Source organism: Gigantopelta aegis, chromosome 6 (genome assembly GCF_016097555.1).
Source record: "Gigantopelta aegis isolate Gae_Host chromosome 6, Gae_host_genome, whole genome shotgun sequence".
Classification (NCBI taxonomy): Eukaryota; Metazoa; Mollusca; class Gastropoda; order Neomphalida; family Peltospiridae; genus Gigantopelta; species Gigantopelta aegis.
Window position 1 is genome coordinate 101,025,871 of NC_054704.1, and position 26,516 is coordinate 101,052,386.

Here is a 26,516-nt window from a genome sequence, read left to right on the forward strand (position 1 = left end):
TCTTTGTAAATTATTATAAACCAACTCATTTTCTCTGGCATTAACAAGGCTATAATGGGGCGGGACATAGTGAGTGGTATTAGTTAACATCACCTTAGTGTCATCTTAGTAAATTATTATAAACCAACTCATTTTCTCTGGCATTAACAAGGCTATAATGAGGCGGGACATAGTGAGTGGTATTAGTTAACATCACCTTAGTGTCATCTTAGTAAATTATTATAAACCAACTCATTTTCTCTGGCATTAACAAGGCTATAATGGGGCAGGACATAGTGAATGGTATTAGTTAACATCACCTTAGTGTCATCTTAGTAAATTATTATAAACCAACTCATTTTCTCTGGCATTAACAAGGCTATAATGGGGCGGGACATAGTGACTGGTATTAGTTAACATCACCTTAGTGTCATCTTAGTAAATTATTATAAACCAACTCATTTTCTCTGGCATTAACAAGGCTATAATGGGGCGGGACATAGTGAATGGTATTAGTTAACATCACCTTAGTGTCATCTTAGTAAATTATTATAAACCAACTCATTTTCTCTGGCATTAACAAGGCTATAATGAGGCGGGACATAGTGAGTGGTATTAGTTAACATCACCTTAGTGCACCAGGACTGGTATATCAAAGGCCGTGGTATGTGCTATCCTGTCTGGGATGGTGAATATAAAATATCCCTTGCTACTAATGGAAAAAATGTAGTGAGTTTCCTTTCTGACTGTGTCAAAATTACCATATGTTTGATATTCAATAGCCGATGATTAATAAATCAATGTGCTCTAGTGGTGTCGTTAACCAAAACAAACTTCTTATAAGGCTATACTTACACAATTTAGGATTTCTTCCCCCCCCCCCCCCCCCCCCATATATATATATATATATATATATAGAGAATAACTAGTTAATGACGTCGGATATCTTTATCCTGAAGTTATTCTCTTTATCCTTTATATTTATGCCTAGTTTGTCACATTTTAACTACGACTGTTTAGTGTCTATCATAGGGTTATTTCAGCACGGTGAGACAGAATGGCCACAGCCTCCATGCAACTCCTTTTTGTATACACTTTATTTTCATGTAGCTTATATCCAATTACGGTTCAACCATGCTGTCCTGGGCATACACTTCAGTTGTTTGTGCAGGACAAAGGGATAGTAGTTAGTGAGAGAAAAGTTTGGGTAGAGGCCTTGCATCTCTCCATTGAGCCATTAAAACTTGTATGGGTCAAGAGCCGGTACCGGAGTGTGAACCAAGTACTTACTGGGCTAAAGGTCAATGGCTTAACCACTGTGCCACCAATACCAGTATACCTCTTACCAAATAGATATTTCATCTGCATTTGCCCACAGACACTGTTGGCCTGTGATATAGCCATTGTAGGTCATTTGATTAGGATTGGCCAGTGCTTTCTTTACTTTATTCACTTTTGTACATCACTGGATTTACATTGTTTAGCTAATATACGTATTGTGTCTACTCTATTTTAGATCAGAAAAGCTTGATGAGAAAGATGTGGTTTCATTGGAGGAGGCAGAAACCTGTAGTGTGCCGCTGACCAATGAAAAGTCATCTGTTTCAAGTACCTCCTACGATGATGACTTCATTACAAACAGTCAAAATGAAATTAAAGTTCAACCAGAGGAAGAAGAAGAAATCATTATTGAAGACTTTGATGACTAAATGTTGACGTGTGTTTAATGTTTTTAGAATCTGCAACAGCAATACTGATGGAATTTATCAGCAACAGTTATTTAACATCGTCTGATTTGTTATTTAACATCATCTTTTAATCTGAGTCATCAACTTCATTGAAGTAGTTAGGTGTTGAAATAAATTAAGATTGTTCATTTAGATTACCAGGAGGTAATGACAGTAAAGTCAAGAACTGTCCTTTGTTCTCAATAACATCTAATTAAATGACAACAAAAACCCATCACATACCATTGACCAGTTGTGTTTTATTCACATATAAGAATTCAATACAAGTAGCAATACAACATGAATTGTGATATGAATGATTAATATAGTACTATGGGACAATATTTCAAAACCTTATGTAAAAGGAACTCAATTCTCATGATTTTTAGCTAGGTAACCAACATGAAGTATATTTGCATAATCTATTCAATTAACTGAAACTGGTGTATAGAAATTGCTTATTTGTTTACAGTACCGACATTTGAACAGAATGACATGTCAGGTGGAATATTTTGTCCTGAACTATAATCTGTTTTAAAGGATTTTAATAGTTAAAATTATGGGAATCGTAAACTTGATAAAATTGTTGTATACCAGGTCTGTTTTTTGTGGTAACCTGTAAATGAGTTACCAGTCATTATACCTGTTTTGATTCCTGATAATGCATATGTAATCTACTGTTTTTATAATGGAGAAACATCGATAGTGATGAGCATTGACCAATTAAACAAGTACAGTGCAGAGTAACTGTTATTTTAGCTCACAGTTCCAGGTACATATCTAATAGTATTTTGAAATTCCTTCCTTAGCCTTCTGTATTACAATACTGCTAGCATAAATTTTTTTAATAATAATTAGTTTTATTTTTTGCAAATTTTTTGCAAATTTACTAAAATATGGATAAAACTATGATGAGAAATATGAATCGAGCAATAGTATGTCCAGATATACACACTTTGGCTGCAGGACTTCTTGTGGACGGAGTGTTCCCCTGATATTGCGGGTCATTTGTTGTTGGTCTGTTGCCCACCGTGTTGGCCAGCTGGATGAGGTTTTGATTGGGATCTCTGAAGTAGATGGATCTGATGGTTCCTGTTGCCCCAGAATTATACACAGGGCCTTGCTCAATGGATATGTTCAAGTTCTGTAAAAGGAAACAAGATATACAAATAGATTTCTGCTATATTTAACCCATTCTTGGCGATCTAGAACAAAGAAAACTATGGGCGACCTAGTAAAAGCAAGTGTTATATTTATAACCTGGATTGTAATTGTGAAATTTGTACAGTAGGATGGATTAATCGTTTGGCTTGGTCCAGCCACTGATGTTATTACCTCATGCATATTCTACATGCCTTCCAGTTACTCTGTGGTCTTTGAACCTATTAATCATGCTATTTCACTATTTCAGGAGTGAGACATGGAATTCCCTTATAATTGACCAATAAAGTGTCATTGGTTTTATTAGCGGATTGGGGGCACAGGGGTCACAGTAGTATTATCTAGAACTGAAAAGTAGGTCGCAGTGAACTAGTATTGGTACACAACACACTGCCATTCAAGTTGTACTTGGTGCAAGGTTTGATAATCCTATATCAAGTAATAAGGAAAATATGACCCAGACAAGTATTTCCTTTAATATTCAGTAATTCATGACAAATAGATCACGGTGACACAACCCACCATCCCAAGTTGTACTTGCAGGCAAGGTTTGATAATCCTATATCAACTGACAAGGAAAGTATGGCCAGACAAGGATTTTCTTATAATCTGCAGTAATCTGAAAAGTAGGTTGCAGTGACCTAGTTATGTTATGGGACATACCGTCATCTCAAGTTATTGCGTGCAAGGTTTGATAATCCTACATGAATTGATACATGCAGATGACGGATGAAAAACGCCAAACCTTAATTATGACCCGTCAAACACTGGTATATATAATATAAGTATATCGATGGGAGTCCAATCTATTACTCCCATTTGCGTGACATCATTTTAGTCTTTCTATTTTTGTGTAAAGAGATGCCGCGAACGTGTGTGTGTAAATATTTAAATATTAACCAATGGATGGTATACAATTTTTCTTTTTATTATTTGGTTTATTTCTAACGATGATCCATCATTTATCATCACACAGTGATCTAATAGTATATCTGAATAGAAATGAGAACTGACCCGAAGAAAGTTGATACAGTCCGCGAGGTTGGTTGTCGTGAGGAGACAAATGTCGGCTGCTCCGACTGTGACGGGTTCTGCGTGAGGCGAGAACTCCCGGCCCAGCTGGTGCACGTTGATTTTCTGTGGACCAAGGAAGATCTCCCAGTTGGTCCGCTACATAAAAAAAAAATCATAGAACACTCTTAAAAGGCCTAACTAGCGGAGGACAGTTGATCTTCTGGGGGCCAAGGAAGATCTCCCAGTTCGTCCGCTACATACAAAACATAGAACACTGTTAAACGGCCTAACTAACGGAGGACAGTTGATCTTCTGGGGCCCAAGGAAGATCTCCCAGTTCGTCTGCTACATACAAAACATAGAACACTCTTAAACGGCCTAACTAGCGGAGGACAGTTGCACTGGCGTAAAAATATCACTACTTTATCTTTTTATGTAGCTGGAGAAGACGTCTCTGATTATTTTTTTGTTTTAATTGCATGTGGTTATTTTAGACTAGGTACATGTTTATTGAATGTCAACAATAGTAGCTATTAGTTTTATGAGCGCCAATAACGTAAAACCAATTTGTACATTTTCGACAGTTCAAAAATTCGCACTGTAGTTTATACTTTGTTAATTCCCTGTCTGTATTAAGAGCATACAAGAAAGATATTGCTGCTGATAGAAATGACCAGCTAATGTTGGATCAGCCAGGAGGGTGCATGGGTCCTATTCCAAACGAATTTTCACCCCGTTTTTTTTTTTTTTTTTTCAGTATATTTCCGGGATAGCATGACTCGAGCCCACTGTAAATAGCCCTTCCCTGCAGAATTTCCTGTACACACGCCTGCTATTCTAAAATAGCTCAGTTCATATCATACAGAAGCTAGAAATTATGATTGACAAAATGTATATTTCAAGTTGTTTCTATATACCCACACGAACGTTAAAGATTTGGTCATAAAAGTTGATGGTTGATGTTTGGTCTGTTGCCGTGATTACAAAATGATCCAGGCGATCTACTTGGATTCCACGACTAACATCAGCATTCTGAATAGAAGAATAGAAAGTAGACGGTAACATAATACAATTACATTACAGATATAACAGTTAAATTCCTCACACAATTAGCGGCTTGTCATTGCCCAATATAACTTATGAGGTGTGGAGGGGTAAAGGGCTGATGGTGAATAACTGGACGTTGATACTGAATATAGTTGGCCAATTGTAGGGGCCGGGGGAGGGGGGTGTCCCCGCCAGTCGATTATGAAAATGTACGAGGGTTTTATATAAAATTTAAATAAAGATTAAAATATGGCTGTAACTCCCACTTGAGATTGTTCTTTTTCCTACAAGCTTGTACTGTTCTGCCAAAAGAACGGAACTTTACTTGCATAAATTACTCTCATAGCTACCATTATGTGCCACCAGAGAACATACATATATATATATATATATATATATATATATATATATATATATATATATATATATATATATATATATAAATAAATCTAACAAATGGTATAATTTTATTTTTTTAAACATACAAATAGATGGGTAATGAAAAGAAAACGATATGTAAACGTTAGGAAAGCAAAAGAACACCAGTCAAGGGAATGGTGGGGCGTTGTTAAGTCGGCTCCCAACTAAGTCTAATCTTTGTAATAATGTTAATAAACCCTTACTCACTTGTTGTTCATTTTCATAATTGGCAACTTCCAAAAGATTTCCATCCGGGTCTCTAAAGTAGATGGACTGCAGTGTACCCAGGGCGCCGGGTCGACCACCACGACCCTGTATGACTGTCACGTTAATGGCCTGTACAGATCAAAGAAACCTCATCATTCATACGGTTATCACATATTAAATACAGTATACTGCATGGGTGGCCGTTAAATACCATTTATCTTAAAACGAGCTGTTTCAAAACCTATATAACGAGCAAAAGCGAGTTGAATACGATTTTAAACAAGTTGTAAGATAAATGGCACTTAATAGACACGAGGGGCGGGACGTAGCCCAGTGGTAAAGCGCTGTCTAATTCACGGTCGGTGTGGAATCGATCCCCGTCAGTGGGCTCATTGGGCTATTTTAGTTCCAGCCAGTGCATCACGACAAAGCCGTGGTATGTTATCCTGCCTGAGGAATGATGCATATAAAAGATCCCTTGCTACTAATGAAAAAATATAGCGGGTTTTCTCTAAAACTATATCTCAGAATTACTATATCTTTGACAACAAAACAAACTTACACGAATGTGGTATTCTACAGGCCCGTAGGAACGATATTTTGAGTTCCCTTGGTTCCTACTTGCTTTTTCTTTGTCTTGCATATCCTCAAAACCCAGGTTTAATAACATTTAAATAATATGTAACGTGTCGGACGCCATATAACTAAATAAAAATGTGTTTAGAGCCTTGTTGGATAAAACATTTCTTTCTTTTTCATGGGAGTCTTATGCTAATTTAAGTTTATCAACTGCCAGCACAAAGTTGTCCAACTTTCTGTTGTCACGACTTTACGACTCTCTAGTTGCTAGTCTGGGCACTCTTACAACTCGATTCTCGTCGTATTAGTTGTAAAATCTGAGCTCACTCGTAAGTCGAGTTGGCCAACTTTCTGATGGCAGTTGCTAGTCTTAGCCTAGCATTAGCGATATTTCCCTCTGCTTCGTGGATTAGTAATATTTACTGTTGGTCCCTGATAGGCAAAGTGTGCTAGAGGTATGCACCTCTCTGCATTTAACCTTTTTTGCTACTATGCAGAAGTAGATTTAATTTAATATGTGAGAGAATTGGGTAGGCCTAATTACTTTTTACATTACCGAAAACTGCTGTAGAGCACTGGACATTTCTTTGCATCCACAGCTTTCTTGTTGCCATCGACGTGACAACAAGCTGAACGTCAGGCTTTAGTAAATTACGGTGTCGGAAGTGTGTTAATTGGTTTGACTGGTGGGGAAACACCTGACATAGTTTCAGTTGTCCTAAACAAAGAGACCTGATATGCGCGATGTTTACCTGCAGGTACTGCGCGGCCGACGTCAAATCGGTTCGGATGACGAGGCACACATCGGCGGAGCCAGGGGTCGGGGAGTTCGCTCGAGGGGTGAAGTCGCTGTTTGTCTGGAACACCTTGACCAGTGCCTGTCCCAGATAGATTTCCACGGGATTACCCTGTAATAGAAAACACGCTAATGAACAGAAATAAGAAAACGCATAAAGAGTAGTAGCGGCACTAGCACAGTGGTAAATCGCGGTTGGTGGGCCCAGTGGGCCATTTCTCGTTCACCACTAGTGCACTACGACTGGTATATCGCAGGCTGTAGTATGTGCTAGATTCCTGCTTGTGAGATGGTGCATATAAAAGATTCATTGCTACTAATGAAAACAAAATGTGGCGAGTTTTCTCTCTACGGCTATATGTTTAAATTGCCAATTGTTTGACATCCAACGGCCGATGATTAATAAATCACTATGCTCTAGTGGTGTTGTTAAACAAAATAAACTAACAGTCAATCCCACAATATTGACATCCAGTCACACATGTTTTAATCGGACTGATATAATATCAAATGTGAAATAAAAATCCAGGTGAATGCAAATGATATACTATACTGGCAATCGGAATTTGCGCCACATTCTTTGTCAAATTAATCAATTGCTAATGTTTATACAAAGTGGCTACAACTTTTAATATTTAATTAATAAACGTTTCTTCAAATTAGCCTCTTTTTAGTAACTTTCAAAGAAATACTCTAGCCTACATATCTAAACATTGGTTACAATAAGAAAAAAACACTCACTGTAGTGGTTTTCTTACCTCCTTAATGCGACTATTAAAAACTTTTGAATAAAATGCTGTTGTCGCAGTCAGGTTATTAACTGCGATAAGGAAATGGTCGATTTGTTGTACTGCGATTCCGTTTCTGTCTATTTGTGCAGATATTCCAGATAACACCTGTATTAAACAAAGAAATAAAAGAACATCCCAACATTTTTATATACATTCTAATGCTACCATTGTGTATACAACGTAGATATAGAATTTGAAAATGTGGTTGCGAAGTATCAAGTGCGCTAACACAGAGATGACCATACTTACAGTTTGGCTAAATACACCAAAAAGGTATAATTATATAGTGGCTGTCGAAAAGAAAAAAGGTATGTGAAAAAAGAATACAGTTTAGTAATTTTGTGAACATATGATTAGTTCATACATTTTGTAATTTAACAAGTTATTTAAAAGGATAAATAATTAAAACATCACCTTTTATATATAATATACAGAGAATAGAACATGAGTAGTTATGATATACCATTTATCTTACAACGATTCGTTTCAAATCGTATCTTGCTAACGAGTGAAGTTTAAGGTAAATTATGTTTGGGTGACGTGGATGTTTTTCTGTTTCATTTGGGGCTGGGTCTTGCTCAGTCGGTAAAGTGTTCGCCTGAGGTGCGTTGGTCATAGGGTCGAACCCCCTCTCTAACTGTTTTCCAAACAGTGCTCCAGGGCTGGTGTATCAAATGCCGCAGTATATGCTATTATGTCCGTGGGAAAGAGCATATTGGATGTATCTGTCCAATGGGAAATGAAGCGGACTTCCTCTAAAATTATATTTCATAATGATCATATATTTGACATTCAATAGCCGTTGATCAAGAAATCAATGTGTTCTAGTGGTGTTATTAAACTTTTTTTTATAAAACTTTTGTTCATTTCTACTTAGAATATATATTACCCTCATTTGTTGTTATTGGTTACCTATTTAAATTTGATTTTCTTTCCTGTTAACAACAATAAAATAGGCGGATGAAAATTTAGTTTACATCTAATTATCGTCTACCTAGTGCAGTTTCTTCAAAATGAGTAAATATTTTATCCATGTACAAAACTAAGACTACACGTGTGTTTACAATATATTTTTATAGGTGAAGTTATTTTAAGGCGTTTGAAAATAATCAAAGACATGCGTGACTGGTATTACGACGATTACAAGCGCTCCGATATACGTGATAGGACTATGATGAAACGAGCTTTCTCTCAAATTCTAAATTACTTCCGTAACTTGCGACAAATAAGTCGCGGAAATTTTCTTTTTAAAAATGTGATAACTGTGTGAGCCATTTGATAAGTTATATCGCTTTAATTTGTTAGCTAAAAAATAATAAAACACTAACCGTCCCTGTCCCAAAATATATTGGTGTGTGTGTTATATGCAACTGCGATCAGAGTCTGATTAACAATAGTTGAAACTAAGTTGTCCATGAGAGTTTTGAGTTTTGTTAAAATATTGTTGTTTATATATTTGTTTTACGTGTGTTTGCAGGGACTTAAGCAGGGGAGGAGGATCTAGGAGGGGGATCTAGACTAGCGAGCGAAGTTTTAGGAGGGTTCGAGTCATGTTCCTCCGGGGGGGGGGGGCTTTGAGCATGGGGCTGTCGACCCTGGATCGCCCTGCACAAGTGCCTGTTGTATGTGTCACTGTGTGTGTGTGTGCGCGCGGGTGTGTTCGCGTGTGTGTGTGTGTGTGTGCGCGCGCGCGCGTGTGTGTTCGTGTGTGCGCGCGTGAGAGACAGAGATACAGACAGACAGACAGACAGACAGAAAGAAAAAAATATTTTATTTAACGACGCATTCAACACATTTTATTTACGGTTATATGGCGTCAGACATAGGTTAAGGACCACGCAGATATTGAGAGAGGACAGGGTAGTACATACCACGGCCTTTGGTATACCAGTCGTGGTGCACTGGAACTAGAATACAGACAGACCGAGATAATGTACATACATCCGAGATGGTGAGGCCAGGGTCACAAATACGTAGAGGTTTTCTATTCACATTGTGTTTGTAATCCATATTTCTTTAGATATTAGCTTGATTTATGTATCATTTGGGTAGGTACTTATAACAGAAATTATATAAACATGCAATAAACAAAAAATACTTTGAGTGCAGTTTACGAGATCTGGAGCCAAATGACTCTTTTTATTATTGTTGACATGAATTTCTTTATGTGAGTTGTATACTGAATCGACATACATATACTATAATATACTAGGGTTGTTATATAAGGGCAGGTTCGACTGTATACATCCTTGTTTTGTTATAAATAATGTCCAGGCTTGAGACGTTTTGACAAAACCAAAAATTCACATTACATAAATTATCAGACATTTAAAAGACAACAGGCCATCTTTTAAACATTTTTTTATTTTTTATTAAAATGCAAATTTACTTTAGCTTTCAGTTGGTCGGCTGGTATTTTTAATATTTTAGTTTATTTTTTTAATATTATATTAAAACGCTTGGGAAGAAAAATAAATAAATCCGTAGTTATTACTAAAAAAAAAAGAAAGAAAGAATGAATAAATAAAAGAAAGAATGAATAAATAAAAGAAAGAAAATAACGATGAAAATAAAAGGAAGTGATAAAATCTGGTTACAGCAAACAATATAGGCATATCTTGATTTTAAAAAGGGTATCTGATTGGGATGGGTTTCCAGTTTCTATTCTGGGATTGCGACTGAATCTGAATGATTTCTCATGATGATTATTTTTGCCATGGCCAGTATAGAACGTTCTTGTTAACTCCAGATAATGAGTATATGATTAGATGATGTGACAGATAAAACTTATAAACTCCACTTACCTGCGATAAACTGAAAAACACGGCAAACAAACGCGAAGCCATGTCGCTCGCCATGTCCGGGTCAGTTGCGACTGACAACTCGCTGGGTTTTGTTCAAGTTATAACCACCGTTGTGTTGGTGTAGCCAGCGGTAGGACCCGGACGCGAATATTTCAAATAGGGAGGTTTCCATTTCAGATTTTCAGTGGATGCTAAGACGCATTTGGATGTGGATGTACCATGAGTGGTTTATCTAAGGGCGTGGGATGTGCTATCCTGCGAATCAGACTAGGCTGCCCCAGCGAATCGGACAGGGCTGCCTCCATGCATTTAAATAATATATAAAGACTTTTCAAACATTATCATCATTATCGTCATTATCATCATAATCATCATTTAGTTTAATTTTGCTTCATTCTTCATAGTCCATGGATACTTATATTCCATTTACAGGATATAAGCGGGAGGACTAACGAGAAATGGACACATGGACCAATTTGCTAGAAGGGCATCCCTATAGTGGACCAAAAAAAAAAGGAAAAAGGGGAGACTTGAATATTTTTAGGGGGACGCATCCCCTCCCCCTCCACTTGGTTTAAGTATTGATAAGAGAATGGAGATGGGAGATAATTGTTTTCTTTTACCAATCATAATCCATCAATTAAGCAAGCAAACAATTGAATTTAAGCAAGCTGTCGATTAATTATACAAATGCATACAATTAATAAAATTAACATGTCAACTTGACAACAAACAATGTTTGTAATGCCCATCCTGGTTTGTCTAGTTTAACTATTAATATTTCCTTGTCTTAAAAAAAAAAAAAAAAAAAAAAAAAATTCCTCCCTCTATAAAACAACAACAACAAACAGACAAAAACAGTTTCCTAATAAGCTATGTCCAGCGGGGGTGGGATGTAGTCCAGTGATAAAGCACTCGCCTGTAGGACAATCGATTGTCGTTGGTGGTCCCATATTGGACTATTTCTTGTTCTAGCCAATGCTCCATATCTGGTATAATAAAGGCCGTGGTATGTACTATCCTATTTGTGAGATGGTGCATATAAAAGATCACTTGATGGTGATCTACCAGACTGTGGTATAGTTGTTAAGCCATCGAATATAAAGCTGGTAGGTACTGTGTTCGCATCCCGGTACCTGCTCCCACCCAGAGGGAGTTTAACGACTCATAATGGCATTGAGTATGTGTATGGCCTCTCCACCAACTTCTCTCTCTCACTAACCCACTGTACTAGATGATATATCTCAGATAGCTGAGTATGTGCCCAGGAAGGCGTGTTTGAATCTAATTGGATATAAGCACGTAAATAACTATAAATGAAATTAATAGCGTGGCGGTAGCAGCTGCGATTTTTTTCTGACATTATTCGTGGTGTATGTCCACAAATATAGATGTGTTGAGTGCATCGTTAAATAAAACATGAACATTTCTTACTTCATTAAATTTCTTCCATATTCAATAGCTGATGATTAATTTATCAATGGGCTTTTGTGGTGTCGGTAAACAAAACAAACTTTTAGCGTTCGTTATTTTCGGTGCTTAACAAATGATGGTTGGAGTTTTAAAACAGACATAAACACAATGGCTGCAGCCTGTTCAGATTTTTATTTGCGGTATTATGTTGGTCACAAAGGCAAATTTGGCCATGAATTTCTTGAATTTGAGTTCAGACCAGACGGTAATTTTAATTATCTTATTCGTATGATCGAATATAATAAATAGATCATTTTGTTTTAGCAGTTCATAGTTATCAAACTAGTATGATAGCATCGACATCATTGAACATGCGACTAAGAACGTTCCTTTTGTTACGCCAATTTAAGATTAAAAGAAAACTAAATGTTTTGGAAAGAATTAAAATACAGCAAATAGTTGCTGCCTCCCTTCCCACGAGCATGTTCAGGAAATTATGAAGGAGAGATCTAGACTGGCAACTGAAGTCTTTTAGGAGAGAGTGGAACTTGAGGAAGGAGAGTGGTCATCCCCCTAAACAACACTCCCCCCTCCCCTTCCGACACACACTTTCATCTATGTCTATTTCAAATATTTGACAGTGTTCGACATACGTTTGAGAAAGTCACTAGCCATCACAAGTGCTTTTACTAGTATTAGTAGTAATACGAGTAATAATTTCCACCAGCCTGGACCAAAATGTGGTTCCCAAAATTTCAATAACCAGGGCTGGGGTCATTTGTGGAAACCCTGTATTTGATTTGATGCCTTTTATAGTGCTTGACATAAGACATAAACAATTGGTCAGGTTACATGTGAGTTATGGGCCATTCCGTGCTATTTGGTCCATGGGTGTGGAAATTTCAAAATGATCTGTTAAACTAAGTTTTTAGTATAGCTTAAAGTTAACACCCTTAAAGGAAACATGTCACGTAAACCATATTTGGCACCAACCATGTACAATTAATTATAAATTGAATCACCTACAAATTTTTTTTATAAAAAATTAATTACTTAAAATATCTCCATAAAAGAACCCCAGATACAAGCTCTTAGCGGAAATTGCCGATCTTTAATGAGCAGGGCAATCACGAGGTCCGTGACGTCAGAGACGCGTCGCTTGATCTGACGCCTTACACTTAAAAGCATTAGTCCGTACCACGCATAAAGAATCTAAGACTTGCACAGCTTACCAAAACAATGAGTGTTCGTTCGCAAAACGTTTTGCCGTATCAATATGAGCTGTTAGTAAATGAAGAAAGACACACATTTACTTACAACAGTGATACTGAAGAAAAAACGGATAGCGAGTCGGAGGGTGGAGAAACTGATGGTGCCAGACCAGACCGGTCGACCAATTTACAGCCCGGAGCCCGAAAGTAACCCGGAGACAAAACCAAAACTCGGATGCTAATGCCGAGGTGTATACTGTTCATATTTAGCATAAAGATACACCTCGATATGATGTATTTAAATATGTAAAAAATATAAATGTAGGACAAACATTTTTGGGTGAGTTTTTTTTAGAAAATATCGCATTTTTTATGTTCGGGCTGTACATAATGAAATCTGTATGCAGTGTAAACAAACGCTCTAATTTACGACAAGGCGCTTCACTTTAATTAACCTGGCTTGTAAAACAACATAAATGACTTGAGAGTATAATCAACTTTTAAACTAAATATATTTCTATTTGCATCAATAGAACGAAATGGGGTTATAGTATTTTTCTCTCATAAAAAAAAGTAGCATATTATTAGGCCTATTGGTTGGGTGCGTTAGAGTAAAAACGACCACTCACGATACCCAAGTGATAATTTTCTTTTCTTTGGTACTACGTAATTGGTCAGTTTTGTAATTTTAGATGGGAAAGTCTACTTAATCAAGGGTTTTACAGCATTATTTACAGTAATGAAGCAGGGCAGCTGATAATGTCCATTAACATTGTACTATAGTCGCGACAGGTTACGCCACAATACCCTGTGATCTTAAAAAAACTGGCACGTATTTTGTACGTATGTCTAGACCGTGGTAATCACTTACCTGGTCGATACCCTGCAATATACACCTGCCAATCAGGAATCACATGTGCAGGCCACGGAAAGAAAGGACCAATTAATTAAAACAACACTCCGATTCTCAAGTCAGCCCGTGGATGAAACATAATAGTTATTTCGACACCGACAGTAGTGGTTTATTTTGTATTGAACTTCGTGTTGCTTTGGGGCTTCGGGCGATGAGGAACGTTTTTGTGACGTATTCCGCCCGAAGATTAAAAACATTATTTAAAATTATTATTGTTTTCTACACGTTTTTTAAAAACATATTTAAATACATCGTACTGAGATGTATCCTCATGCCAAATCCCATGTTTGTATATGCCATATTTAATTACTTATTGACGTTTCCTTCTTCGGACGGTGAATACAGATTTTGTTATGTAGGCCTACAGCCCTAACATGAAAAATCTTTTTTTTTCCAAAAAAATAAATAAATAAAAAATTATACATTTTTGTTTTAACATATATAAATACATCATGCTGAGGTGTATCTTTGTGCCAAATATGTACAATGTACACCTCGGCATTCGCAACCGAGTACTGTATTTGTCTCCGGGTAACGTTCGGGCTCCGGGCTGTAAATAGGCTGACACCAAAGTACTATGCGGTGTTGGTGTCCAATCTTTTCTTTTGCGATAAAATACACGCGTCTTTCTTCGGATACAATCCTTTGGAAAACCATAAAAAGACAATCCTGATCGTTTAAAGTGTTTATTTTTACACCCAAAGGCCGCGCAGTACGGCACTGTTGGACTGAAAAGATCGTAAGCCCCTTACTCCATATATAAACAGTTAACAACAATGGAAGAGTACAGCGGCTCTGACGTCACTTCCCTTTTTTTCCGAACGCTCACGAAGAAATATGCATAAATCGTACTTTGATACTGATTAGCGTAATTTCTTCATTTTAAGTTAACTACACGTATTTTATTGTTATAAAGTTATTTGTATATTATTTTTATATCATTTTTCTTTTAAAATGAGCTATAATATGGTCTCGTGTCATGTTTCCTTTAAGCACATACAAATATACTTTTATTGCCAATTTACTTATGTTTTGTGGGTTTTAATGATGGTTTTATTTGAAAAAAATATTTTTGTAAGCCAGAACATGACATTTGTTTTTTGGTAATATTTCATTACTGTTATGTCAAATTAAAAAATTAGGTATCAGGACATCATATCTAAAATATACTGCATATGAAAATACTACTTTGCCTTTTTTCATATCATAATTAGTATCGGTGTTCTCGCTGGAGGAAAATTAAAGGAGGGCGGCCACGCAGCACCACACCCTTCAAAAAAAAAAAAAAAAAAAGCAAAAACACAACAACAAAATTGGGGGGGGGGGGGGGGGGTGAGAGCTTGGTGGTTGCCATGTTGTTGTGTGTTGATAGACTTTGTGGAAAGACATACTTCTTATTTTGATTACAAAAATTTTATACTAAATACAAGCAGACTCGTCTTTTAATTGAACCGAAGATGTTATCAGTCTGATATTCATTGGCAGTTCCGGTTTTGCTGAACCGATCAAAGTTTTAATATTATTATTTTAATAAAGATTTCAAGAAATCATTTTTTGTTATTCCCACCTTCATCGAATGAATCGATCGCTGTGATAAAATATTGCCAACTGATAAAAAGTAGTTTCGTTTTTACAGTGGCGGTGTATATATTATTTGGCACTCAAGATGAATGATTTTAATGCTAAACACTACCACTTCCGTTGATTTTATAAGCGGTGATATCCCCCAAAATGAAAAGTTTACAATATGTCATAAGAACTGCTGAATAAACAGAATGACAGAAATGACATAAAGTAAAAATCGTCAGTTACAATCAATTATATATATGTAACTGAGGACAAAATATCAGATGACACTTAGTGGAAACAAAAGATAGAGTGACCGTTCTGATCACGTGACAAATTTGGCACCAAATAAGGGTTTTTTCAGTCGGAGCCAGACGTGACATTCAAGATGACAGGTTAAACTGAGTAACGATTAAAACTGTATTAATACTATTATATCTCTCTATGTAGAGAAATTGGCAAAACTGACTAGATAATGCACATGTACCTAAAAGAAATTACTGTTAGTTCCAATATTTTTGCTTTCATCATCAAGAATCGGAAACGGAGAAACTGGACATTCGGGGGAGCATGTTTGAATATTTAACATGGATCTATGTAGATAAAAAAAATACTATTATCAATTAATTCTATGCTCCTATGTTTTGACCAAACAATGAATTATTGATAATCCACCAATTTAAAGAATATTGTATTTGTACCAAAAATTAATGTTCCATTTTGTGAATCCAAACTGGTGTACAAATACAAATAAATATTGTGTCAAAGAATTGTTCAACTACAATGTGCTGCTAAAATCTTAAGTTTATTCCTTGGCAGATACAGGTATCCAAACATGAATTGGAATATATAAACCAACATTTCTCCAGTGAAAGATATAATTAATAAAGATATATGTGGAAGATAAAACTTGGGTTGGAGGAATTCAAATCAATTGTCGTTGAGATTTTTGCTATTGTCATCCATCAACAGTTTATATTAATATTCATTATTGATAGTTTGGCCTATCAGATAATGATGAACAGAAAGAAGAAACTGTCCAAAAACTATAATTTCTGTACTGATTGGTGTTCATATTTTTAATTCCAATTATATCAGATGGGGTGGGGGGGGATGTCCATTATATAAAATAATAATATAGGGCTAAATATATTGAAATTTTAAGAAGAAAAAAATTAGTCTTAATTCTAATAAATTGTTTCGTAGAATTATGACCCCTTTAAATAATAATAACAAACTTGTAGTAATAATTCTGGGTATAAAAAGCTTACTTAATTTAACCAGTACAGGTGTTGAAATACTGCCATTCTGACCGATGTTGTTTTTGCCAGGTAATAGGTCGTTTCGCCCTTGTTACTAGTTCACCCGAGTTGTTTTGAGCAGGGTTGATTTGTGCCTCCGACCGAGTCGTTTCACTCTAATTTTTATTTTATTAATAAAGTACATTTATTCATTGATTTGTCCTATATCCATTGATTTTTACATAATATTATAATTTTGTTTATTTCCAATGTCATTTACTCAAACCATATACACAAAATACGTACAGGCCTTAGATAATATACAAACAATGTATTCACATAAATAATTAATATTTGGTAATGAATAATTAATAAACAGAAGGAAAAAAAATACTTCAAAACTATAATAAATATATTTATTTTGGGGGGCGAAACGACTCAGTACAAATGAGATTTAGGGTGAACCAACCCTGGGTGAACAGGACTAAGGGCGAAACAACGCAATGTTCGAAATTGTTTTAGGGCCAAACGATCCAGATTCTTTTTTGCTGGTCAACATCACCACGAGTTGGGAGATATTCTTGGATGCCGTCCTGTTGGACCAGGAATGGAGTTAGGAGTTATAGATGTATCTAAACACCTGTGTTTATTGTAAATTATTACATACTGGTATCTTTATGTACATGTCTGTTTACAATAATTACTCATGTATACATACTTTAATAAATTTGGATGTCTGATTTCATTATTGCTGTAGATTTTTGCAAATTTACTAATAAATTTTAACTTGTAATTTAAATAACTCAATTATTTTCTTTATTTTTTCAGGAAAATTACGTTATGCAAATAACTCAAACTACAAAAATGACACAATGATCAGAAAAGAGGTTTGTGTTTAATATTTCTGCATTTTTTATGTATGTGTAATGTTGGGAATGTGTTGAAATTTTATCATTGAAGATCAGTTTTTAATTGGTTTGCATCAACCAAGCAACTTTTAGTTATCAATCAGTTTCTGTATTTAGGAACTTGGGAAAGATTATAATTACTAGGAATAATTCAGGGATGTCAGAGCTACGCGGAAATGCTTAAATATGCTTTTCTTTTTCGTCTAAAAAACCCACCCCAAAACATGATGTTCAATACAAGATACATTTGTGTGTTTTCACGGTTTCAAGTTTATGATGTGTGCCTTATATTATAAGTTATAACCAGTTTAAATTTGTTAGCATTGAATCAATTTTTGGCAGTTCCAGGGATTGCAAACAATAATTTTCCTTCAGGCACACTTGAGTGGCCCGTGGCTGCAGTAAGCTTTTTTGTTCCAGCCCCTCTCACATCCCTGGAATATGGACATATTGTCATGTTCACCAGAATTGACTATGGATTTGCATATTGAAAACGTTATTTGTCAATGTCCCAAAATATTTTGAGGATGTGCCCAGGACAGACATGCATATTGGTGAATGTAGGCATACATTGATGAGTAACTGATTGTTTGCCAATTTTAACTTTAACCCCTGTTCAGTATGTTTCTTTACATAAAATAAATGAAAACAAACATAAATGTCAGCTGAAGAAAATAGTTAAGACTCTGTTTAAGTAATGTTTTAATCTAGTAGTGAACTTTATCAAGCATTGTTTTTAAACTCTTCTAGCCATTTGACCAGGTAATCAGCTGAAGATGTACATATTTTAGGTTGCATAGTACCAAAGAAGAGAGTACCGTGTCAAGGTTCGACATGCACCGTCAAATATTTATGGAGTAAAAGCAGCTGTGGGTGTGATTGGTAGTAATATGTGACATTGATTATTTGTGCAAATACTATTATCCATTGACAATAAATAAATACACTTTTATTTGTTATACAGTTGTTATGCAGTATATACCAGAGGTTGAAACTAATGCGTGGTACCCCCAAAAATGGAACTGCAATTTTCAGCAAAAATGACAGTTGCTATTAAAAACATAAATTAAATCTCTTAAATGATACGTGACCCCCCATTTTCTTGCAGCTAGATTAGATGTGAGGTGCCACACTTTCTATTGATGTACTTCCTGGGTGTGTTGAAACGCTCCTTTAGTTCCGTGAACTTTTGAGTTCGGATTACAATTTTATTTATTTTTATGTCAAGAAAGATAAGTCAAGGGAAATCTGTCTCAGCTAGTGCGTGCCATTCCACCTGGATCCAGTGGAGTCTTCTGTTTATGGATACATTGTGCCTGATAATTTGCATATATTGTTAAAATAATAAATACATGAACTGAATTTATATATTTAGTCAATATTTAACTATTGATTCTTTATTTGTGTGTTTTACTTTTAGGCTTTTGTGCACAAGTCAGTTATGGAAGAACTGAAGAGAATAATTGAAGATGCAGAGATTATGCAAGAAGATGATAACTTATGGCCCTCGCCTGACAGAGTTGGCAGACAGGTTTAACTATTTATATGTATTTGTGTATTTTACTTATCCTGACTTCATGCAGTGGTATATCCCCCTAGGGATGTTAGTATGGTCCGAATATCCCGACAGAGAGTCCCCTAGGGATGTTAGTCTGGTCCGAACACCCCGACAGAATCCCCTAGGGATGTCAGTCTGGTCAGAACGTCCTTACAGAGAATCCCCTAGGGGTGTCAGTCTGGTCGGAACGTCCCGACAGAGAATCCCCTAGGGGTGTCAGTCTGGTCGAAACGTCCCGACAGAGAATCCCCTAGGGGTGTCAGTCTGGTCGGAACGTCCCGACAGAGAATCCCCTAGAGATGTCAGTCTGGTCGGAACGTCCCGACAGAGAATCCCCTGGGGATGTCAGTCTGGTCGGAAATCACCGACAGAGAATCCCCTGGGGATGTCAGTCTGGTCGGAACGTCCCGACAGAGAATCCCCTAGGGATGTCAGTCTGGTCAGAACGTCCCGACAGAGAATCCCCTGGGGATGTCAGTCTGGTCGGAACGCACCGACAGAGAATGAGTCCTCCGCTTTCTGTTCAAAGTTTTCTCTACAAATCCAACAGGACAGGATTCTAGGCCGGTATTGTATTTGTTCACCTGTCTGTCCAACATTTTGTATTCCAGACTTTCTCTTTCACAGTGTCTTTAGAATTATAGATCAGGGTTGACTTTTGCGGGGATTGGCCTATTATTTTTACTCAGGAGATATGAAAATTTGCTGTGCCTGGTAGGATAATATGTAATGCTTGTTTTTGCTTTATTTTATTACTTTTTTCTTTTTTTTCCTGTTGAAACTTCTTTCATTGTTTCTCTCAATCATTCTTTATTTTTCAAATGGTAGCAGTGTACCAGTTATTTTCAAAGGGTTTTGTGACCCTAAAATACAAATCAATTAACAAGAAAATTGATCATAGTTTTAAATAATTTGTTTAGCCTAGATGAAATATGTCCTTAAAATCATTGTATAAGATGTTAGAAATCAGAATGTTATGTATTCAAGATTTAGCATTAAATTTGTAAATATTCCTATATACTCTTTCAGGAACTTGAAATTGTGATTGGAGATGAACACATTTCATTCACTACGTCGAAGATAGGATCATTAGTTGATGTAAACCAAAGCAAGTAAGTCTGAAGTTTTATTATTATTATTATTTTTTAAATGATTTTTTTTTTCATTTGCATGAGGTTAGAGTAATATATAGCATCTGGGCCAAGTTGTTCAAAGCATAGTTAACGTAACCCTGGCTTTGTCCAATATTGGCACAGATACAAAATAATTTTAGATTTGATTGTGTATGCAGGGTTGCAGAAATCAAAAATATTTCACTAGGACTCCGGGCCAGAACCAACAAAAATAAACAAGCCCGCCAGTATTTCTACTAGTTTGCCAGCCCATAGACCAAAATAGTATTGTTTAACAATATTATAATATACATTTCAAATGATCAATATGAATTTTACAAAAACATTATTAATAACACTTGGTTGGCCAAGTGATCAATATCACATGGCAAACGAAATAACAAAAAGACACACACACCCGAAACCTTGATTAACAAAACCAGATCACCCATTGGACTAGTAGTTGTATTGTTTAACTCATCTGTCAGAATTTTTACTCGCATTTGGCGAGCAGTGGAATGCTGTCTGCACCTCTGTGTATGGATACAGTTGGCTATTCTAAATCAAGTTTCATCGTTTTCAGTGTTATTTGTACTGATTCAGTCATTGGTTTTGAAAATTTATGTTCAACAAAGTACTTTTCAAGGATACAGGTTACCAATACATGTTTGCCAATATGAACAGGAATTCACATTACTATTTTAATTATTGTTTTTACTGTTTTATTAGAAATTAACTGCAAGGTGAACACTTGTTATATGACTGAACTGCGTTACATGTACTTGATTTAAACGATTCTTTTTTAAATATAAGGTTTATTTTAAAAGATGTTATTATTTACCTGCCGGTACCAACGGAGGGGATGATAGATTTCGTCTTGTCCCACATAGTTTTCTTTTTATTGCCAGATCAAGTTTGACTTTTCATGGGAATTTATTCAAGAGCCATAACTATCAAAAATGGAATTTATCCATGATTGACAGAGTTATGGTCCTTGAACGTGGGAGATTTATTTCGCTCAAAAGGGGACATGTATTGCTTTAGCACTACTGTCAAAATTCTTGTTAATTATGATTGTTACTAATTAGTCAAAGATACTATCACAAAAAAAAGCATATTTTAAAAATGTTTGTTCATTCATTCAATCAATCATTTATTTTGTGCGTGTTTGGATTAAATCTAGTTTTAACTGTTTTTCTTGTTTGTAGAGACCCCGAAGGACTGAGGACGTTCTACTACCTGGTGCAGGATCTCAAATGTCTTGTGTTTTCCCTCATCGGCTTGCACTTCAAGATCAAACCTATTTAAAACAAACATTTGTCACACTGTTTTTATCATGTCTCATAGCTTTTATCATCACATTGGTCATTTGGAAATAAAGACTTTTAAAAAAGGAATCCTTTTTATGGATATTTGAAATGCTTCTATTTGAAATATGTTTCCAAGCAGTTGTGACTGCATATTGTGTTCCATGAAGATTCTCAAAGAATGAAGAAGTTGTGTTGGTACTAGATCAGCAGTGTTTTTGTGATAATGAGTTTATAAATTTAATTTTTTTTTGTCTCACATTTACAATGTAAAAAGGCAAGATACAGGTATTATTTTTATGGTGGTGGTGGTGGTGATGACAGCATCAACTTTGATCTAAATACCAAAAGTGCTTTGGTCAAAGAATTGATCTCTGGCGTTTTATCATGTGCCAACCAGTGCCCTACGACTAGTCTTGTTAAGGGCCATCCTATCTGTGAGAAAGTGCATATTAGTCACATACCGGTCCAACTGGAGGGGACTATGGATTTCATCTCCGTCCCGTCTGTGAGAAAGTGCATATTAGTCACATACCGGTCCAACTGGAGGGGACTATAGGTTTCATCTCCGTCCCGTCTGTGAGAAAGTGCATATTAGTCACATACCGGTCCAACTGGAGGGGACTATAGGTTTCATCTCCGTCCCGTCTGTGAGAAAGTGCATATTAGTCACATAGCGGTCCTACTGGAGGGGACTATAGGTTTCATCTCCGTCCCGTCTGTGAGAAAGTGCATATTAGTCACATACCGGTCCAACTGGAGGGGACTATAGGTTTCATCTCCGTCCCGTCTGTGAGAAAGTGCATATTAGTCACATAGCGGTCCAACTGGAGGGGACTTTAGGTTTCATCTCCGTCCCGTCTGTGAGAAAGTGCATATTAGTCACATAGCGGTCCAACTGGAGGGGACTATAGGTTTCATCTCTGTCCCGTCTGTGAGAAAGTGCATATTAGTCGCATACCGGTCCAACTGGAGGGGACTATAGGTTGTGCATATTAGTCACATAGCGGTCCAACTGGAGGGGACTATAGGTTTCATCTCCGTCCCGTCTGTGAGAAAGTGCATATTAGTCGCATACCGGTCCAACTGGAGGGGACTAGGTTTCATCTCCATCCTGTCTGTTGTCCGTCTGTCCCACATATAGGTTTTTTTTTTAATTTTCAAAATGTCTTGAGGTATTTTGTGTATAGCTTTATCATGTACTGTTACAGATTGACTTTTATTTCAATTTACCCATTTTTGTTAAGAGTTATGGCCCTTGAACTTAGGAAATGAGAAAATTTGTTGGGGCCCATTAGGGGACCTGTACTTAAGCAGTACTCTCAGAATGTTTGTTAAATATCGCTACCAGCTATTTTGGAAAAATAATACAGGTTTGTTGGGGCCCAGTAGGGGACCTGTACTTTAGCAGTACTCTCAGAATGTTTGTTAAATATCGCTACCAGCGATTTTGGAAAAATAATACAGGTTTGCTCAAAGACTATAATTATGTCACAATTATGTGATGTTTGAGATCCAATAGCTGATGTTCAATAAATTAAACACGCTCTAACAGTTTTTTCTTAAGTCATAAGTATGGCAGCTGAAATCACTGCTATCACGCAGAACAAATTACAGTCGAGGACATCAAGTTAATGTCTATATCATACAGATACTTGGTTGAGAAAGAGAGGAAACCTATTTCTGCCACACGAGCGTCTACAAAACCAAAATTAAGGGATTATTTATATGCATTTTCCCAGTCTGGTGTAACAACCGGTAACCAGTCCACTTCATCAGGAGAAGGCGCTGATTAGCTCCCCCCCCCCTCCCCCCACCTCTTACCATGATTTTGGCACTCAAGTTATTAATTCGCCCTTACACCGGTGCTCTACCTTCCACACAACCTTGAATCTGTCCGGGACTCCCTATCACACGTCAGGAAAGTGTTCTACCACTGAGCAACATCCTGCTGAAATTACTAATATAATCCAATATTTTAAGCCGTTAACACTAGTTTTCGAGATGTGCACTTTTTTAAAGACTTTTTTGTTGTTGTTGTTTTGGGTTTTTTCGTTTTTGTTTTTACTTTAAAGCAACACCCCTCAGTTTTCAGCAGTTGCAGCTACATTTCACACTATTTCGTAATTTGTACGTACGACATTATTGGAAGGTAAAATCTGATTTGGGCTAATATTAACATTGCGACGACAACATGTTAAACACATATAGGCCTACTGATAGTGTAAACAGGAAAATATCTTTAATATGTAACGGGGGGTGGGGGGAGGCGTACGTACTTAGTCCAATTTGGACCGATTTTCTACGTTCGAATTGGACATGGAGCTACTATGTTAGCTTAAACCTAAAGTTAAAGCTTGGTGTCCACTAGCGTACATTGATTATTAATCGTCGGATATGGCATATAATTTTGACAAATGATAAATAGTCTAGTTTTCATTAGTAGCAAGGGATCTGTTTTATGCATTATTCCACAGATATACCAGTCGTGGTGCATTGGCTGGAACAAGAAATAGCCTAATAGACCCACCTACATGGATCGATCCTAGACCGATCGCGCATTAGGCGAGCGCTTTACCATTGGGCTATGTCCCGCGCCTGAACTAAAAGAAGAAAGACTATCCATCTAGATAATAATAATAATAAAAAAAAAAAAAAAAAAATAAAACCCACCCCAAATCCCACCTTTAAATTAATATTATACGGGCACTTTATATTACAGAGATTTTATTTTATTTATATTTAAAATATATAAACTGTTAGCGCTTTGCAAGTGCGTCCTTCATAACTGCGGGTACTATATGCACTTGACTAGAGCAGGCGTAATTGTTGAAGTACCCGAGAGGTTATCCGATTTTTTTTTTTTTTTTTTTTTTTTTTAAACTGACAACGTTTGACGAAAATGTCAACAATAAACGTTTCATTGCCGGGTCATCAATTGCCTAGGCACGTTCATCAGTGTGCTGCTATAATAAGAGAGCACTGAATGTTATTCAACGATAAAATCACAAAGCACATGGCTGTTTATTTACATTCTGGACCACGTGGTACAAACGTTGTTGTAGCAACCACAAATGGACGATCGAACTGACAGGTGCGTGCTTGATCACAACTTTCAAAATGGCGGCTGGTGTCACAACGGGAATATGTGATAGACAGTAACAATTAATTTGGGGGTTTACCCCTTCCATGTGACATGAATTTATCAGGTATTACTTTTTCTTTGTTTTCACAATTTTTTTAACAGAATAATTCAAACACTTGTAAGTTGTAGATTTGAAAGTTGCAAACTTTTTGTTCTTAAAGTAGCATTATTGCAGTTAACATACTTTAAATGTCTGTTATATTTTAAAAATATTCTTTGTCTTAATATCCATTGAAATGGCATTCATAAAATAAATATAGTCGTATTTACATGGAATAGATTGCACCTCTGTGTACCTTACACATCACCAATATTGTAGCTTTACATTGTAAATCTCTTTTCAACCATTTTTTTCATTTCACTTAATTATTACAATGTTTTAATTGTTTTGTTAAACTTCTTGAACACATCTTTGATATTTTTCAAAAGTTTTTGTTTCCTGTTAAATGCGAAAAACAGTATATATAAAACATTTTATTTTGGAAAAGTATTTTATGTGGTATATCAATCAGTACAAAAAGTTTGTTTAATTGAGTACTTGAGCAGGTTGATTTATTAATCATCGGCTATTGGGTGTCAGCCATTTGGTAATTCTGACATATACAATACTGATAGTCTTAGAGAGGAACCTGCTACATTTTCCCATTAGTAGCAATGATATTTTATATGAATCATCCCACAGACAGGATAGCACATACCACGATCAGTACAAGACCAAAATGATTGTTCTATATTATTTTCTTGGTATTTTTGTTTTAATTAGGGTCGGCAGGTTAACATTAGAGTCAGTTGGGTAATGGAAACAAACAAGATTTTGTGTTGTTGCTACAAATATTTAAATATAAAAATGTAATAGCCCTTTTTTTTCTTTCTCCATCTTGCTTTTGAAATTATGAATCACAAATGTGTAACAGTTAACTGGTTAATTAGTACAGCTATTAGATGTCAAATGGTCATAGTGACACTTCAGAAAACCTGGGGAGTGATCAGCTCTGATTGATCCATTGATTTTCCCATTCCAACCAGAGCCCCATGACTGATATTTCAAAGGCTGTGTTGTTTGAGAAAATGTAAGATCACCAGTTGCTGTGAATGAAAAAAATTTAGCCAGGAATTTCCTCTGAAGACTGTGTCAGAATTACCAAATGTTTGACATGATCTAATAGCATTTCTCGTTGCAGCCAGTGCACCACGACTGGTATATCAAAGACTCTGGTATGTGCTATCCTGTCTGTGGGAAATTGCATATAAAAGAACCCTTGCAGCATTAGAAAACATGTGGGCTTCCTCTGATGACTACGTGTCAGAATTACCAAAAGTTTGACATCCAATAGCCGATGATTAATTAATCAATGTGCTCTAGTGGTGTTAGGAAACAAAACAAACTTCTTTCTTTGATCCAAAAGCTGATTATTAATGAATAAATGTTAAACAAACTGATTTTGTTCTTAGAAATTTGTTCTCATTGCCTGGGCTACTGGTTAAGAGAAATGACTGTTTTATATATATGTTTTAACATCACATACCATGTCCTTTATACACAGGGTCTTTTGTTGAAAGAGAAAACAATCTTGTGAGTCTACCTTGAACATTGAGCTTATAACCTGGGGGCAGAAT

The 26,516-nt window shown here is 36.2% G+C and overlaps 4 protein-coding genes across 5 annotated transcripts in view; 3 read left to right on the forward strand and 1 right to left on the reverse strand.

Moving 5' to 3' along the window:
* The window catches only part of LOC121375101 (cell cycle checkpoint protein RAD17-like), a 34,071-nt gene extending 31,624 nt beyond the window's left edge, over positions 1 to 2,447 (forward strand). For both annotated transcript variants that reach the window (XM_041502340.1, XM_041502341.1), the window contains exon 18: positions 1,496 to 2,447. In XM_041502340.1, coding sequence (XP_041358274.1) covers positions 1,496 to 1,688 — 193 coding nt within the window. In that variant the 3' untranslated portion in view covers positions 1,689 to 2,447. The remainder of the gene's footprint in view (positions 1 to 1,495) is intronic.
* On the reverse strand, positions 1,947 to 10,580 carry LOC121375102. The gene is made up of 7 exons (XM_041502342.1): positions 10,526 to 10,580; positions 7,689 to 7,826; positions 6,887 to 7,042; positions 5,556 to 5,684; positions 4,803 to 4,913; positions 3,882 to 4,037; positions 1,947 to 2,850 (listed from the first exon to the last, which is right to left on the reverse strand). Exons 1-7 carry the CDS (start codon positions 10,577 to 10,579, stop codon positions 2,596 to 2,598), a joined length of 999 nt encoding a protein of 332 aa, XP_041358276.1. The 5' UTR covers position 10,580; the 3' UTR covers positions 1,947 to 2,595.
* A 1,505-nt stretch (positions 10,581 to 12,085) lies between these two features.
* Positions 12,086 to 21,844, forward strand: LOC121376458 (protein mago nashi homolog). Its single transcript, XM_041504332.1, has 5 exons — positions 12,086 to 12,203; positions 17,698 to 17,756; positions 19,198 to 19,308; positions 20,365 to 20,447; positions 21,656 to 21,844. Exons 1-5 carry the CDS (start codon positions 12,107 to 12,109, stop codon positions 21,753 to 21,755), a joined length of 450 nt encoding a protein of 149 aa, XP_041360266.1. The 5' UTR covers positions 12,086 to 12,106; the 3' UTR covers positions 21,756 to 21,844.
* Positions 21,845 to 24,643: 2,799 nt separating this feature from the next.
* The window catches only part of LOC121374151, a 75,752-nt gene continuing 73,879 nt past the window's right edge, over positions 24,644 to 26,516 (forward strand). The window contains exon 1 of the mRNA XM_041501119.1: positions 24,644 to 24,963. The gene's annotated coding sequence lies outside the window, so the exon portion shown is untranslated. The remainder of the gene's footprint in view (positions 24,964 to 26,516) is intronic.